The sequence below is a fragment of the Sapajus apella genome, unplaced genomic scaffold (assembly GCF_009761245.1).
Source record: "Sapajus apella isolate SASKATOON/1434 unplaced genomic scaffold, GSC_monkey_1.0 scaffold94, whole genome shotgun sequence".
Taxonomy (NCBI): Eukaryota; Metazoa; Chordata; class Mammalia; order Primates; family Cebidae; genus Sapajus; species Sapajus apella.
The window spans coordinates 3,365,503-3,384,396 of record NW_022437034.1 but is presented as its reverse complement, the minus strand read 5'-3'; the positions used below and the strand labels follow the sequence as shown (position 1 = coordinate 3,384,396).

The window sequence follows — 18,894 nt, the reverse complement described above, 5'->3', positions numbered from 1 at the left end:
GTTTTTTATTTTTTTCAGACAGGGTCACTGGAGTGCAGTGGCACAATCTCAGCTCACTGCACCTTCTGCCTCCTGGATTCAAGCAATTCTGCCTCAGCCTTGCGAGCAGCTGGGATTGCAGGCACACACCACTATGCCAGGCTAATTTTTGTATTTTTAGTAGGGATAACGTTTCACCATGTTGGCCAGGCTGGTCTCACACTGACCTCAGGCAATCCACCTGCCAAAAGCTTTAAAGTGCAAGGAATGATGATTCCAGAAAAAGTTGACCATATTTGATGTGACAACTCCAGTGTCTGGATATTCTCCTGATTCATTTTTCAGTCATCTCTTTGCATGGAAGAATTTATTTTCAACACCAAGTATTTTACCTGAAATTACCACAGTGTCCACTATGGTAGAAACAGCAGTATGTTTTTATAGAGTATATTATTCCTTGGGGAAGTACGTAAGAGACCCAGTTGCTCCTGAACTAACAAAGCTGATAAAAATAAAAGGTATTTTTAGAACCTACATTTAGATGACATTCTATTTTTTCTGGAACACGCCATTCCCAGGCTATCATTTCCTTTTTTTTTTTTTTTTTTTAAAGTTTTTATAAATTTACATAACAAAATTAACCATTAAAAAATGAGCAGTTCAGTGGCATTTAGTACCTTTGTATTGTGCAGCTACCAACGCGCTCTCTTTTTCTAGCATTTTCATCACCCCCAAAGGAAACCCCATACCCATTAAGTACTTGCTCTTCATTCACACCTCCCCAGCCCCTGATAACCACCAGCTTGTGTTCTGTCTCTGTGGATACCTGTTCTAGATATATCATATAAATGGAATTGTCTCACTCCATCCAGTGTTGCCATAAAGGAATACCTGAGGCTGGGTAATTTATAAGAAAAAAGGGTTTATTTGGCTCACAGTTCTGCAGGCTGTACAAGAAGCATGGTGTCAGTTATCTGCTTCTGGTGAGGGCTTCAGGCTGCTTCCACTCACAGTGGAAGGTGAAGAGGAGCTGGTGTGTGCAGAGAGCAAGTAGGAGTGCAAGGGGAGGTGTCAGGCTCTCTTTTTATTATAATAATCAGCTGTAGTAGTAGAGTGAAACCCCATCTCTATGAAAAATGTATAAATTAGCCAGGCATGGTGGTGGGCATCTGTAATCCCAGCTACTCGGGAGGCTGAGGCAGGAAGAATTGCTTGAACCCGGGAGGCAGAGGTTGCAGTGAGCTGAGATGGTGTCACTGCACTCCAACCTGGGTGACAAGAGTGAGACTCCATCTCCAAAAAAAAAAGAATGAAGCTCTCAACACTGTTGTCCTGGCAGTAATGAGTAAGTTTTCACTCTACTACTACACTGTTCATGAGAGATCTGCTCCTGTGACCCAAACACCTCCCATTAAGCCTCACCTTAGGCATTGAGGATCCAATTTCACCATGAGATTTGGAGAGTCAGATACCCAGATTACAGCAGGAGTCATACAACATGTGACCTTTTGTGTCTGGCTTCTTTTACTTAGCATAATGTTTTTAAGATTCATCCGTGGTGGTGTGGCATATATCAGAATTTCATTCTTTTTTTTTGAGATGGAGTCTCGCTCTTGTCACCCTGGCTGGAGTGCAGTGACACGATCTCAGCTCACTGCAACCCCCGCCTCCTGGGTTCAAGCAATTCTCCTTGCCTCAGCCTCCCGAGTAACTGGGATTACAGATGCCCACCACCACACCTGGCTAATTTATATATTTTTAGTAGAGACGGGATTTCACCATATTGGCCAGGTTGGTTTTGAACTCTTGATGTCAGGTGATCTGCCTGCCTCAGCCTCCCAAAGTGCTGGGATTACAGGCAAGAGCCACTGCGCCCAGCCAGAATTTCATTCCTTTATTGTAGCTGAATAATATTCCACTGTGTGTATATACCACACACAGTGTCCAGATGAATGGACACTGTGTGTACAGTGTCCAAACTGTGTGTACAGTTTGTTTATCCATTCATCTGGACGTTTGGATTATTTCCATCTTTTGGCTATTGTGAGTAGTGCTTCTGGAAGCATGCCTATACACGTATTTGAGTCTCTTTTTCAATTCTCTTGGGCATACACCTAGGAGTAGAATTGCTGGGTCATATGGCAATTCTATGTTTAACTTTTTGAGGAACTGCCAAACTGTTTTTCACAGTGGCTGAGTCATTTTACCTTCCTAGCAACAATATATGACGGTTCCAATTTCTACATATCCTCACCAGCACTTGTCATTTTCCATTATTTTGATTATAGATAGTTTAGTGGGTGTGAAATGGCACCTTATAGTGGTTTTGATTTGCATTTCCCTAAGTGACTAATGATGCTTATGTGCTTGTTAGCCAGTTCTGTTTGTTAGCCATTTATATTTCTTCTTTGGAGAAAGGTCTATTGAAGCCCTTTTCCTGTTTTGTTTTTTTTTGAGACAGAGTCCTACTTTGTCGCCCAGCCCAGGCTGGAGTGCAATGGTGTGATCTTGGCTCACTGCAACCTCTGCTTCCCAGGTTTAAACAATTCTTCTGTCTCAGCCTCCTGAGTAGCTGGGATTATGGGTGCCTGCCACCATACCCAGCTACTTTTTATATTTTTAGTGGAGATGGGGTTTCACCATGTTGGTCTGGCTGGTCTTGAACTCCTGACATCAAGTGATCTGCCCGCCTCAGCCTCCCAAAATGCTGGGATTACAGGCGTGAGCCACCATGCCCGGTGCCTTTTCCCATTTTAAAATCAGGTTCAACTGGGTTCTGTGGCTTACACCCATAATCCCAGCTATACAGGAGGCTGAGGCAGAAGGATCGCTTGAGCTCAGGAGTTTGAGGTTACAGTGAACTGTGATTGTGCCACTGCAGTCCAAACTGGGCAACAGAGGGAGACCCAGTTTCTTAAAAAATAAAAAAAAATTAGATTGTCTTAAGGGCTAATATCTGAATCTACAAAAAACTTAAACAAATTTACAAGAAAAAAACGACCCATCTAAAAGTGGACAAAGGATAGGAACAGACACTGCTCAAAAGAAGACATTTATGCAGCCATCAAACATACAAAAAAAAGCTCATCACCACTGGTCATTAGAGAAATGCAAATCAAAACCACATTGAGATACCATCTCACACCAGTTAGAATGGCAGTCATTAAAAAGTCAGGAAACAACAGATGATAGAGAGGATAGTGGAGAAACAGAAACACTTTTACACTGTTGGTGGAAGTGTAAATTAGTTCAACCATTGTGGGAGACTGTGGCGATTCCTCAAGGATCTGGAACTAGAAATACCATTTGACCCAGCAATACCATTTGGGTATATACCCAAAGGATTATAAATAATTCTACTATAAAGACACATGCACATGTATGTTTATTGCAGCACTGTTCACAATAGCAAAGACTTGGAACCAACCCAAATGCCCATCAAATATAGACTGGCACATATACACCATGGAATATAATGCAGCCATAAAAAAAGGATGAGTTCATGTCTTTTGCAGGGACATGGATGAAGCTGGAAACCATCATTCTCAGCAAAGTAACACAAGAACAGAAAACCAAACACCGAATGTTCTCACTCATAAGCGGGAGTTGAACAGTGAGAACCCATGGACACAGGGAGGGGAATATCACACACCGGGGCCTGTTTTGGGTGGGGGAGACTAGGGGAGGGACAGCATTAGGAGAAATACCTAATGTAGATGATGGGTTGATGGGGTGCAGCAAGCCACCATGGCACATGTATACCTATGTAACAAACCTGAATGTTCTGCACATGTACCCCAGAACATTATAATAACAAAAAATTAGATTGTCTTTTTGTTGTTGAGTTGGAAGAATGCTTTATATATTCTGGATACTAGACCCTTATCAGATAAATTACTTGCAAATATTTCTGCCATTCTGTAGTTTTCTTTTCCCTTTTCTGTTAGTGTCCTATGATGCACAAAAGTTTTTTAATTTGATGAAGTCCAGTTTATTTTTTTCTTTTGTAATCCATGTTTTTGGTGTCATATCTGAGGATCCATTGCCAAATTCCAGGTCATGATCCATTTTGTGTTAATTTGTGTATATGATAGGAGGTAGTAGTCTATCTTCATTCTTTTGCATGTGGGTATTTTATTGTTCCAGCATCATTTGTTGAGGAGACTTTCTCTATTGAATGGTCTTGGCATCTTGTGGAAAATCACTAGGCTGTAGATGTGTTGGTTTATTTCTGGGGACTCAGTTTTATTCTTGCCATTTGCCTTTGTATGGGCTGAGTTTCTTGTTTTTCTTCCTTTGATAACAGGATCATGGGGTTGACAGCAGCATTTTCCAGAATCCTAAAAAGCTTCATCTAACTATTGGGATGTTGGTGCTTTTGAGTGAGGAAGAGATCCAGCAGACATGTGAGATGCTACAGCAGTGTAAAGAGGAATTCATTAAGTGAGTATCCTCAGGGATGGGAATGGGTGGTCTACCTGGCCTGGCATCTTTTTGGTATTACAGACTTATTTTTGAACTAGAGGCTGGATGACATGGGAAGGACTCATGTGATTTGATGGAGCCCACTCAGGTAATCCAGGATAACCTGTCATGTCAGATTCCTTAACCTTAATCACATCTACAAAAGTCTCCTTGCCATGTAAGATAGCATATTTATAAATTCCAGAGAGTGGGACATCATCTTTGGGGGTCATTATGCTATCTATCACAGTAACTCAAACATTGTAACATGATTCTCTAGGAAAGTCTTCATTATATTTCAGAAACACTGACTTAAAAAAAAGAAAAGCAAATAATTTTATTTGATTCGGCAAGAATTTTAAAAAATTTAAACTTTTTATATTAAATTTTTTTTTTTTGTAGGGATGGGGTCTTGCCCTGTTGCCTAGGGGGGTGTCAAACTTCTGGTCTCAAGCAACCCTCCTGCCTTGGCCACTCCCTGGCTGGGCATGGCAGGAGTGAGCTGCTATGCCTAGCCAGTTCAGCAAGGATACTAGAAACAGTCTGAGCAATCTGTTTTGACTCAGGGAAAGCATTACAGCTAGTGCTCGACTTACGACCATGGTCGGGACCGCGGACTGGTCATAACACGATTTGGTTGTCAGTTGAGTAGGCTATATGTACAGTTGAAATGGTGCACGCGGAGATGGTAGTGCTGCCGGAAGCTGGTCCGCACCGTCGTACGCCGAGCTGGGCAACGTTTGCGCTGCCAGACGTGGAGAAGTCGTGGCTAGCGATTGTAAAGTTGAATGGTCGTAAGTTGCATAGGTCGTAAGTCGATCAATACCTGTACTATTCTGAGGGCAGAGTTGTTATTCATTTTTACTGTAAAATTTTAATTTATGCATACATCTGACATAACAGCTTTATTTCAAAGAACCATATCTTCCCCTGTTTACCGTTATTTTCTTCCTTTTATGTAAGATTTATAGGAGAGAAATTTGAAAGCCAATTCACTCAAATAGTTCTTTTATTCCATTATTGTAGGCAGGCCCTGTGCTATTCTAACATGGTCTTGTAGAAATGGCTTACCTGGTTCATTGGGTAGAGCAAGGTAAAAGGATCTACAGTTTTTCTCTAGTTATGTTGTATGTGAAACTGTGTAATATAAGCACTTTATGGGCCTGTTATCCTTTTCCACAAATTGTTTCAAAGACAAGATGTTTTTCTTGAGCAAGTTCATAAGCTGATAAGATTTGCAATCTATCTTTTCTGCATCTCGGAGAGCAAAGACCACTTCTTGTCTTATTCTTTTTGCTCAGTAATGGACATATCTGTTTTCTCTAGATCTTACCTAAAATTCAAAATAATTTGGTGTTTGTCATTAGTTACTTGTCATTTTCCTTATATAAAGGAAAAGGTTATGCTTTATTTTACAAAGCAGAGCAGTTTTGCCTGGTTTAAGGATCAGTTCTGATACTTGAACTTATTCCCAGTTTACTTTTTGCTAAACTAAACTGAAAGCTGCTGAGTTTTCTTGGGTGCCATTGGGATAACCCTGCTAAGAAAAAATTTAAAGGTAGATAAAATATTTGTTTAGAGAGGTATTTGTTCTTTTTACCTTATGAAAATCAGGTCACAGGTTTTTAGTCACTGAAGCTTTATCCTAAGCTATGTGAAGGTTTAGCTGGGTTCTTCCCTTTTATGTCTCTTGGTGCCTTTTGTGACTGAATGCCAAATCTGAGCCCTTTAGTTACTGTGCCTGGGGAATAAAGAGCAATCTTAATAGTTCCTCAGAATTTTTGACATGACAGTATGAAAACAGTAATTGTAGTTTTTCAAATTCAGCAAAGCTTTTGAAATAGGACAGAGTTTCCCTGCCAAAAATCTGCAGTGCATGCAAAAATTTGTTTAAAAATGCTCTTTTTAAAAAGCTGGGAAGATGTGAAACCAGCGAGTAAAATGAAGCAAGCTTCCCCAACCTTCTTCTCCTAATTTTCCTCGTCACATGCATTTGTTTAAAAAGTGAAAAGTAAGAAGTGCAAAATTGATTTACTTCTGAGAAGAGACTAATTCTTAAAAAAACAAAAAGGGTACTTCTATTAAAGCTCTGGTAAGTCAGTCAGTCAAATTGAATCATCTAATTTTTTCCTGCCGTTTGACCTTAGTCTTTGTGCTTGGTGTATTTAGAAAAAATGTCAGTAAATAATGGCATTTCTAACCTGAACCTTTTATGGTATAGTGATCTGAAATTAAAACATGAAAAGGAAAACACTGAAAAATGAATAGATCTGTACATAGTTTGCTGTAGTTTAATTTGATGGTTTTTAAAATTGGCGTGTTAAAATAAATGTGGCTATATTGGAATTTGATTAAAACTGTGGTGCTATATTAACGAAATGAGTAGTTGAGTATTTATCTTTTATTATACTTTAAGTTCTGGGGTACATATGTAGATCGTGCAGGATTGTTACATAGGTATACACATGCCATGGTGGTTTGCTGCATCCATTCCCCTGTCACCTACATCAGGTATTTCTCCTTATGTTATCCCTCCCCAATCTCCCCACCCCCTGCTATCCCTTCCCTAGCCCCCCTACCCCCCAACAGACCCCATTCTCAGCCAACTGACACAAGAACAGAAAACCAAACACCGCATGTTCTCACTCATAAGTGGGTTTTGAACAATGAGTAGTTGAGTATTTGTGATAAATTTTGGGGTAGTGTTTTAATTTGAAGGATGTGATGAGACCAAAACCAGGATTTTTGTTTCAATTTTTCAGTGAAAGGCTCATGTAGCTCTATAGATTGTGAATTAATTATTCAGTGTTTAGTAAATCCGGACACTCCGGCTGTGTCCCTGGTGCCTTTTCTTTGTGAGAGGTAGGACACAGACCATGCACTCGCTCTGAGTCTGGAGTCTGACAGATGTGCAGCTCTTCAGTCCCAGCAGCACCCTCCTGTGCCTCAGTGTTCCCAGCAGGCCTGACGTCAAACCAGAGAAGTTTAAAAGGGACTAGAAAGAAGAGAGAAAATACCCATGAGCAAACATTAATGCCTAATTATTGCCTCACATATCATCAGTTGGAAAGTAATTTGCTTACTGGTGTCCCAGATGTAATTGTTTGGCCAAGACAAAGAGTATTTATCGGGCAAACCACTGGATTTCTATCCTGCTTTTTTTAATCTCCCTCTTGATAAACCTTAGGGGTAGGTTGAAAGAGTGTTTCTGCTCATAAAGCAGGCTTTGGATCCTGTTTCATTGTATCTTTTTTAATTTTTATTTTTTGTTCTTGGCACCCCATCTAATTCCAACTTTTGTTTTAAAGCAGTACCACATTTTAACTTAGTGACAATATAGCATGCGTATTATGCTGTTCTTTCATTATTGCTATAAAGAAATACCCGAGACTGGGTAGCTTATGAAGAAAGGAGGCGTAATTGGCTCATGGTTCTGCAGGCGTTGCAAGAAGCATGCTCGGCTTTTAGGGAGGCCTCAGGAAGCTTCAATGATGGCAGAAGGTGAGGGGATCAGGCATGTCACATGGCAAAACCAGGCACAAGCAACAGAGAGTGGCGGTGGTGGTGCCACACACTGAAACAACTAGATTTTGTGTGAACTCAGAATGAGAGCTCATTTATCACCAAGGGAATGACCCAAGCCATTGACAAGAGATCTGCCCCCATGATCCCAGCACCTCCCACTAGGCCCCACTTCCAACATTAGGGGTTACAGTTCAACAGGAGATTTGGGCAGGGACACATATCCACAGTATTTAATATATCAGCATGTGACCACATTCTTCTCAAAATTGTTCAGAACAGCTTCCCCCTTAAAACATCTATTAAATGTTTACCAGAAATATATTGAACACCCATTTTGTATAAGGCATAGTGTCAGGTTTTGAGGCTATAGATGTGGATAAGATAGAGAAAGTGCCTATCTTCCTGGGGTTTGGAGAAGGCTGTGCAGTGAGCTGATTTTTAATTGGGTTTCAGCATGGTGCAACAAGACCTTTTCTGATTGCAATACAGATTTCTATAATAAGGGGTTCAGGAAGAAAACAGAATGGTGGGGCTTTACTTAACACAAAGGGAATACATGTTAATTTTAGGAAAGCCAGGAATTACACATAAACAAAAATAAAATACCACTTGTAATCTTGCCACTTAAAAATAATTACCATTAATACTTTGGATGCATATGTGTATGTTTTTCCTTTGAGGTATAATTTACTTACAGTAGGCCGGGCGCGGTGGCTCAAACCTGTAATCCCAGCACTTTGGGAGGCCGAGGCGGGTGGATCATGAGGTCAAGAGATCGAGACCATCCTGGTCAACATGGTGAAACCCCGTCTCTACTAAAAATACAAAAAATTAGCTGGACATGGTGGTGCGTGCCTGTAATCCCAGCTACTCAGGAGGCTGAGGCAGGAGAATTGCCTGAACCCAGGAGGCAGAGGTTGCGGTGAGCCGAGATCGCGCCATTGCACTCCAGCCTGGGTAACATGAGTGAAACTCCGTCTCAAAAAAAAAAAAAATTTACTTACAGTAAAAATGCACAGCTCTGATGTGTAGTTGATGAGCTTTGACAAATGTCTGTACCTGTGCAACCTCACCCCAATCAAGACGTGGAACACTGCCATCACCCCTGAGGCTCCCTCATGCCTTTTTCCAGTGAATTCACTTCTCCTAGAAGCAACCTGTCTTCTGATTTCTATTACCATAGATTTGGTTGGTTTGCTTTTTAATGTCCTATAAGTAGTTATTCAATATATACACTTTTGTGTTTCATTTATTTTGCATATTTTTAAAAATTTTAACTTGTTAATGGATAATACATTTACATAGTTCAGAAACTTAAGGGTACAAAGGATATGCAGTGCAGTTTCCCTACCAGTGAGATTCATCAACTACCTGCTTTCCTCTCTAAGGCAAGCAGTGTACCACTTTCTCTCTGTATCCTTTCAGGAATTTTATAGATGTATAAACAAACATATATATATTTATATATATATATCTATGTTTATACATCTATAACATATATCTCACAGATATATATTTTTCTCACCTCTATCTTTTGTACAAGTAGCGTAGCATGCACATTGTTGTAGACCTTTTTTAAAACTTGGAAATATTTTTGTATCAGTTTTATATACCATTTTATATCATACCTAAAAGCTTCCTTAGTCATATGTATAGTTTATTTATTGGTCATACATAGTATTATAGTTTAATCATTGCCATGCTATTTGACTTTTATTCTGTTCCCAATCATTTGGTGCTCCAAACAAAACTTTATGCCTCATTTAAAACCGTATGCCTAGGCCAGGTGCAGCGGCTCACACCTGTAATCTTAGAACTTTGGGAGGCCAAGTTCGGGACTAGCCTGGGTAACATGGCAAAACCCAGTCTCTACTAAAAGTATAAAAATTAGCTGGACATGGTGGCACGTGTTTGTAATCCTAGCTCTTTGGAAAGCTGAGGCACGAGGATCACTTGAACCTGGGAGGTGAAGGTTGCAGTGAGCCAAGATCATGCCACTATACTCCAGCCTGGGTGACAGAGTAAGGCCCTAAGGGAAAAAAAAAAAACACCCTATATATAAATTATTTTTCATGAATATGAGTATATTATTGCATCATACTAAGAGGCACATATTGTCTGCTTGTTTCTTTTTCTGTTAATATTCAGCTTGGTCAGTGAATTCAGGTGTGGTTATCATGACTATTATTTATAGAGTTCCTCTTTAAAGAGGTCTCTTTATATTTCCCCTAGCCTTTTGCCCAAGTTTTAGCAGCCACTGGTGATCATTGTCAAGATCCATTAATTTATCGAGGGTTGCAAGGATATAATTTCATTGTTCCTTCTGCATTTATTAGTTTTGGAGTTCTCCTGTAAAGGAGAACTTTGCTTTATCAACAGTTACACAAGTTTATGTGTATATAATTTATAATTGTTTACTTAGGATGGGCTCCTGGAAATGGAATTCTTGGGGAAAGGGTTTTTATTGATGAAGGCTTCTCATAAATATTGACATATTGCTTTTAAAGATGTGATGTCAGGCTGGGCACAGTGGCTCATGCCTGTAATTGCAGCACTTTGGGAGGCTGAGGCGGGAGGATCACCCGAGGTAGGGAGTTCAGGACCACTCTGGCAAATATGGTGAAACCCCATTTCTACTAAAAATATAAAAATTAGCTGGGTGTGGTGGTGTGCACCTGTAATCCCAGCTACTCAGGAGGTGGAGGCAGGAGAATCACTTGAACCCAGGAGGCAGAGGTTACAGTGAGCCGAGATCATGCCATTACACTTTATCCTGGGCAACAAGCAAAACTCTGTCTCAAAACAACAACAACAAAAAGTAAGTAAAAATGTGATATCAGTGTACACCTCCACCTTTGGTATATGCGTGAAATGCTCTTCGTAACTTGTAGAGATAGTAGAGATGGGGCCCTGAGAGATGAGCCAACATAGTAAATGTCTTTATGGGTCAGAACTGTCATCACTTGGCTTTCTCTGTGAGACAGTGCTAATAAATTGGTATTGGAATAAATATAGTGTGACATTGGAAATAGCTTCCAGTGTTTTCCAATTTGCGTGCATTGAAAATTTATTAATTTTCAAATTGGAGAATTAGATAATGTTAGGGAAAAACACTACTATGTTTTTGTACATATGTAAGTAACATACATATTTGATTATATTAACCATGTTTCAAAATATAATAGCCCTCTTAGCTCAAACAGTTATAAATATCTTAATGTTTTCTTCTTTGCAGTGACATTTCTGGGGGTAAACCCCTAGAAGTGGAGATGGCAGGGATAGAATACATGAATGATGATCCTGGCATGGTGGATGTTCTTTACGCCAAAGTCCATATGAAAGATGGCTCCAACAGGTATATTTCTGGAATCCTTCTTTGTTTTAATCGAGAGGTACCTAAAAGCATCCTCACAAGTTTGATTCATTTTGATTCCTTTGAGTTCTTACTGTAAAGAACATTTTAATTCTTTCTCTCTCTCTTTTTTAAATAGTAAGTTAATCTCTTGAAAGAGGAATTTCTTGTAGGAAAAAGTATCAGGCTTTTACTCTGACATTTAGGATGGGTGTCTTACTGTGCTCAGGCTGATCTCAGCCTCTGGGATCCAGGGATCCTTCTGCTTCAGCCTCCCAAGTAGCTGGGACTACAGGCAGCGTGCCCTGAACCAGGATAGTCTGGTAGCCACTGAGTTACTTGGATAATGGGTGTTGATAGCAACGATCTAGTTTTTGTGGGACTCACTGGTTCCTTTGTGTTTTCCAGGATAAGAGGCAGGAAAGGAGGGTATTTTCGAATGGAAGTTTCAAATGTGATGAAGTGCAGTTATAGTGAATACCAGGACAAAATGAGGATGAAAACTTTACCAATTTTATAGGGTTATTAATCTTAATTTTGGCTGGGCACGGTGGCTCATGCCTGTAATTCTAACACTTTGAAAGGCGGAGGTGAGTGGATCGCTTGAGCCCAGGAGTGCAAGGCTAGCTTGGTCAACAGAGTGATAGAAACTCTATTTCTACCAAACCTCCCCCACTGAAAAAAAAACTAAATTAGCCAGGCATGATGGCATATGCCTGTAGTCTCAGCTGCTCAAGAGGCTGAGGTGGAAGGATCACCTGAGCCTGAGGAGGTCAAGGCTGCAGTGAGCTGCGATCACACCACTGAACTCCAGCCTGGGCGACAGAGTGAGACTTTGTCTCTCAAAAAAAAAAAAAAAAAAAAAGATTACATAAAATGCTTAAAACAGTGCTTGGCACAGGCTAACATTATCAAAACATCAGAAAATGCTTACTGTTTTGAATTTTTGTTATTACCACACCTACATCCCTCCCAGGGATTCTCAGTCTGCAGTCGAGGCGATTTCTAAGGCTGGCCTTGGCATCCAGAGCCATTTCCAATGTTAATGTCATTTATTAGTTGAATCAAAGCCTTTGGTGAACAGAGAAGCCGCACGTGCACTAGAAATTTGTTTTTGTGTGGTCTTTTTATTTAGGGCAGGGTGGAAGAAGGTTCACACAGAGCCAGAAACCTTCTAGAGAAAGTCTGATTCTCTAGGCAGGCTTCCACATTTATTTGCTTTCTTACAGGATTTCTTATAAGGTTTCTCTTATCTTAATTTGAATTGATAATGGTGTCTTATCTTGGTTCATTTGGAAGCAAGTTTTAGGGGGAAGGGAGGCAAAATGGTATAGAATGGTATAGGAGCTATTTTCATGTGTGTTCTGTGCCAGATTTTTCTTTTCCTCAATACCTGGCATGTGCCTAAAGAGCCTTCTAATGACCTACCTTAAAAACCAGGAGCATGTTGTTACTTTATAGGAGATCACATACAAGGATATCCCAAAATGTTTCCGCCAGGTTCAAATATGATATCTGGATCATCTACTTTGTGTTCTAACTATCCAAATGCCTTCACAGTACTGTAAAACTACAGTGTACTGTGTATAGGGTAGATTATTTTTGAACTTTGTGAACAGAAACAATGGATCATCTAAGATGGCAATTCACAAATGTTTTGGTCTCACGGTTTCATAATTCTTAAAAATTATTGAGAATTATTGTTTTACAAAGAATGCTTGTTTTACGTTAAGTTGTATCTGTCAATATTTACCTGATTAGAAATTAAAACTGAGAAATTTACTTGTTTATTCATTAAAAATAATACAACTTCTTGTTTATATAACATTTTTTTTTTTTTTTTTTTTTTGAGATGGAGTTTCACTCTTGTTACCCAGGCTGGAGTGCAATGGCGCGATCTCGGCTCACCACAACCTCCGCCTCCTGGGTTCAGGCAATTGTCTTGCCTCACCCTCCTGAGTAGCTGGGATTACAGGCACGTGCCACCACGCCCAGCTAATTTTTTGTATTTTTAGTAGAGACGGGGTTTCACCATGTTGACCAGGATGGTCTCGATCTCCTGACCTCGTGATCCACCCGCCTCGGCCTCCCAAAGTGCTGGGATTACAGGCTTGAGCCACCGCGCCCGGCCTGTGAATCTCTTTAATGGAAGACAGCTGGTTTCTCATAGCTGCTTCTGCGTTCAGCCTATTGTGATATGTCATTTTGGTTGAAGTTACATGAGGAAATCCAGCCTCATAGATACAGATATGTAGTTGGAAAAATGAGGAGTACATCAATGGTCTTTCCAGATAATTGTGGATATTTTGTACTACTATGAATTTGACAAGTCGACTAGTTGTTTTTGTTTTTGTTTTTGTTTTTTTTTGAGGCAGAGTCTCGCTCTGTTGCCCAGGCTGGAGTGCAGTGGTGCATTCTTGGCTCACTGCCACCTCTGACTCCCTGCTTCAAGCGATTCTCCTGCCTCAGCCTTCCGAGTAACTGGGATTATAGGCATGTGCCACCATGCCCAGCTAATTTTTTGTATTTTTAGTAGAGACAGGGTTTCACCATGTTGATCTCCTGACCTTGTGGTGTGCCTGCCTTGGCCTCCCAAAGTGCTGGAATTACAGGCATGAGCCACTATGCTTAGCCTTTTTTAAGAAAGATTAGTTGCATTGTGGAATCCAAAGCCGTATTAGTGAACATTCATACTCTGTTAGATTAAAATCCATTGGTCTGTTATACATTTTTACTGGATCTTTAAGCCATGCACAGTTTTCTAACATGGGTCATTTAGAAAATACCGGTTCACTGAGTTACGCAGATTTCTCAAATCACATTTCATTTTGCAGTATTTAAAATATGTTAATATCACTACCAATTTCATAAACATTTTTAAGCATTGGGAAGTTGTCAAACTCACGGTGGCAGATATACATTTTCCATAATTCTGATTTTTACTTGAAAGCTCAAATTTTAATATTGGCACCAAATACAATTATTTTTCTTCACATTCTCTTGAGAAAATATCTGCCAAATAGCCAGGACTGAATAACCGTAATTTGTCTGTGGATCTTTCAAGTAAAAATGTTGTTCCATGGATCAAGACTAGTTCAACTCACAATTTAGGCAGCTCACAAGTGCATTTTTTAGACAGCCATCTGCTTAGGTTTATGGACCAAGTACTTTATTCTTTCATTTTTCTTTATTTTCTTTTATTTTTTATATTTCTTTTTCCAAAAGGAACAGAGCTTGAACAGGTGTTTTATACATACTGCCAGCTTCATCGCACAGGATATTAAAAGACATGCACTCAAGGGCTGAGATTTAATAAAATTGATCATTTTTACTGCTTTATCAAGATTAAATGAAACTTTTAAAAAAAACTGTACAAATATATAGTGAAGAATATACTACTACTGGCACAGTTGGATGCCGTTACTGTAATTAATGCTACAGTCCCAGCAGCCTTACCTACCATTGCTTTTGCACCATCAGTGCAAATGTCATCCTAGTGAAAAAGATAAATAATGTCATATAAATAGTTTTGACCTATGGACTCCCTAAAAGAGTTTCAGGGACCTTCCGAGAGCCACAGACCACACGGTAAGAACCACTGGTCTGAGTAATATTTTATCTCTAACATTTTAGATAGCAGTTTCCAGGGAATTATAACTAACTTTGGTTAGCGCTTACTCTTGCCTGCCATGGTGCTTAGATCATATTATTTCTATTTAGTCTTTTTAAAATCTTTGTAAGATAAATACTGTTTTTATGCCCATTTTATAGATCAGGGAAGTTCAGAGAGCTTAAGTAGGATAAGTTGTGTAGGATACACTATGTTCCAATTCTTGTTCTTAGAGTAGGGTGCAAAATTTAACTTAAAATTTATTATTTTAGGCTGGGTACAGTGGCTCACGCCTGTAATTCCTGCATTTGGGGAGGCCAAAGTAGGTAGATCACCTGAGGTCAGGAGTTTGAGATCAGCCCGGCTAACGTGGTGGAGGTTGCAGTGAGTCAAGATCATGCCACTGCTCTCCAGCCTGGGCGATGGAGTAAACTCTGTCTCAAAAAAAAAATCTTATGAAAATGTGAAATATCCACTGAATCCACTATTGTAATCAAGCAAGAATATTTTTGGATAATTCTTACCTCTCACTGCTCTAGTTTCTCTTTTCCGTTGTCTATTCCTCTTCCCGAGAATAGCCACATTTGTATTATTTCAAAAAGATTTGTAAATTCCCCTTCCAAAATCTAGGATGTCTAAGGGACTTAATCACTTAATTAATTTCATGAAAAACCTATTCAAATGCCTCCTTTGTGCAAGGTATTTTGCAAAACAGTACAGATTAACACAGAAGCTAGTAACACATGGCCCTGTTTTTAAGGACCATTCAGTCTTTTTCTTTCTGTGAAAAGACAGCTCAATACAAGAACTATGTGTAACAAAATACATGTTGTAATAAAAATACAAGCACTCAACTTTTTTGGTATGCTTTCATATATAATGTTTTAAATCAAAGATTTTCTTTTTTTTTTCTTTTTGAGATGGAGTTTCACTCTTGTTACCCAGGCTGGAGTGCAATGGCGCGATCTTGGCTCACCGCAACCTCCGCCTCCTGGGTTCAGGCAATTCTCCTGCCTCAGCCTCCTGAATAGCTGGGATTACAGGCATGTGCCACCATGCCCAGCTAATTTTTTGTAGTTTTAGTAGAGACGGGGTTTCACCGTGTTGACCAGGATGGTCTCGATCTCTTGACCTCGTGATCCACCCGCCTCGGCCTCCCAAAGTGCTGGGATTACAGGCGTGAGCCACCGCGCCCGGCAAGATTTTCTTAAATGACTGAATGTGAAATGCCCAACCTTTAAAAGGATGGAACCACTTAGATTAGATTTGTTCTCTGGAATCAGAGAGCTGGGACAGTAGACTTAAACTTACTAATGCATCTTCGGTTTGGTTTGGTGAAGTGTGACTGGTAAGGAATTTGTTTAAGGAAGCTTTTACATTAGCTAGTAGTCAGCTGTTGGGACTTACACACTGAACGCTGTGGCTGTTCTGTCTGTTACTGTCTCAACCCTTCACCCATGTGTCTCTCAAAAGATTTGTTTCTCACATTTTACTAAGAATGTGAAGCTACTGCCTCAACTTCCTCCTTTTACCATCATAGTTCACCTATTTTCATCTCCCCCACCCCACTCAATTTCCTTGTTTTTCTGAAAACATTCGCTCTTCCTTTACTTATTCTTGTGAACCCATTTCTTCTTATCTTCTCAAAGACCTGGCACCCTCAGTTATTCTGCCCGGCATGGCCTTTCTAGTCCCCTTTCCCCAGGCATTCTTTGAATGCCTAGGATATACAGGGCAGTAGACCCTAGAGTTTCTGTTATCTACAAGAGGCCGATGGCATCCATTAGGATTCACTAGGGTGAGGCTGTGATTGAGATGCCAGGGCTGCAGGGAAGGGCAGGACAACTCTGCCCAGGGATGGGCAAATCTCCTAAAGGAAGGCTTCAGGAAGTAGGCTTCTTTGCTGAATAAGGAGTTTGCAGGCTAAAGGAGTACCTTTTTAGGAAATGGTACTAAATAGCAAATGCAAAGTCACAGAGGCAGGAAAGAGCATTATTTTCCAGTAGAATGTGTGAGATGGTTAGATGGGAGATGAGACTGCAGAGTAGGCAGGGGTTAGATCTAGAAGCGCTGTTATATGCCATCTAAAGGGAGTTGGATTTCCATTGGTTATTTGTTTATTCAACAAAAATTTATTGAAAGCCTACAGTCTCCCAGGCACTATGTTAGAGCCTGAGTATAGAGTAATGAATAAAGCCAGATACAGCCATTGCTCCAGTGTAGTTTACAGACAAGTGGGGAAAACCAGACATTAACAAATATCACATGAATATACTAATGTGATTGCAAAGTAGGATAAAGACTGAGCAAGGGAAAAAAACGATGCTCTGTAACAGAGGAAAACTATTATGGAAATTTAGGGAAGAGCACAATCAAGGAAAGCCGCTCTAAGGAATTGATGTTAAACTGAGATCTACAGGAGTTGGAGTTTGCAGGCTAAGAGTAGTGAGAAGGTTTTTTTCCAGCTTTTAGGCAAACAGAAGAGCAGAACAAAAGTCCCAAGGCAAGAAAAAGCCTAGGAAACTCCAGATATATAGGTGGAGCATGGGGAGTAGGAGAGTGACACAGATGGCGACCAGAAGAAATTAGAGGAGCTTGGCTTAAGGTAGACAGTAGATAAGAGGAAAAAGATTAAATGCAAGCAGAATACATAAAAAGAAGTCCACATCAAGATAGATCATAATGGAACTACAGATCACTAAAGGCAAAGAGAAGATCTTAAAAGAAGCCACCTACAAAGGATTGGCAATTATGACGACAGCAGATTTCTCAATAGCAACAGCAGAAGCCGAAAGACAGCAGAATAATATTTTCTAAATGTTAAGAGAAAACGACCGACAACCTGGAATTTTGTACTCAGGAAAAAATAAAATATTTAAACAACAAAGATGAAATAAAAACTTCCAGAGATGAGCAAAAACTGAGAGAATTTACCACTGTGAGATATCCACAGTGAAGGAACCTCTAAAGGGTATATTTCAGGAAAAGGAAAATGAATCCAGAAAGTCTGAGATGTAAGGAGGCTAGTATGAGATGCAGAAAGCAATGGTGAATAAATAAGATAGTCTGTATAAAATAATGATTTTATATTTAAGGGGGTATTTAAAAATGGTAGAACTAAAATATCTACTAACAGCATGTAAATCAGGACTAAGGGGAATTCTAGAATTGAAGTATTCTAGAGAGGTTTATTTTTTTTAATTTCAGGGGAGAGGTAGGATGTTAAGATATAATTAACTTTAGACTTTGAAAAGCCAAATGTACATAGTAAAAATTTAAAAATAAGTCTGAAAATAGTATAAATTACAAACAAGTAGAGACAGAAAAAGGGGGACAAACATAAATTCAATCCAAAAAGGGCAAGAAGCATAGGAAAAAGTGGAATGAGCAGAAATTAAGAACTAAGGTGGTGGGAAGAAATCCAGGCATATAATAATTATAATATATGTTAATGAAATAAACTCAGCAGTTAAGAAAAGATATTACAAGATTAGATATAAATAAAATTAAGTTATATGCTTTTAATAAGTGACATGTCTACATAAGGCTGAAATAGTACAAAGGAAAAAATATACAAGGCAAATACCATATAATGTTGGCATAACAGAATTAACATCAAACATGATAAACTTAAAGAAATAATGCATTATTAGCAATAGAGAAGACTATTATATATGATAAAGGGTTCATTTTACTAGGAAGATATAACCATTCTAAACTTGTATGAGCCTAATAAAACAGCCTCAAAGTAGATTAAATGAAATTTGTATAATTAATTTTTTATTAGGGAAAAACTGAGGAATCCTTCCTCATAGGAGGAGATTGCAACCTATTTCTCAATTATTGGTAGGTCAAGCAGATATAAAGTCAGTAAAGATACAGAATATTTTAACCATGAACAAGTTTCATCTAATAGTCATCTTTGGAATTATAAGCCCAGTAATTAGAGAATTTATATTCTTTT

At 39.3% G+C, this 18,894-nt stretch overlaps 1 protein-coding gene across 6 annotated transcripts in view; it reads left to right on the top strand.

Annotated features, from left to right (window-relative positions):
- The window catches only part of ASCC1 (activating signal cointegrator 1 complex subunit 1), a 133,158-nt gene that overhangs the window by 62,403 nt on the left and 51,861 nt on the right, over positions 1-18,894 (top strand). For all 6 annotated transcript variants that reach the window (XM_032256294.1, XM_032256290.1, XM_032256292.1 and 3 more), the window contains exons 6-7: positions 4,286-4,422; positions 11,204-11,323. In XM_032256294.1, the coding sequence (XP_032112185.1) occupies positions 4,286-4,422; positions 11,204-11,323 (257 nt within the window). The remainder of the gene's footprint in view (positions 1-4,285; positions 4,423-11,203; positions 11,324-18,894) is intronic.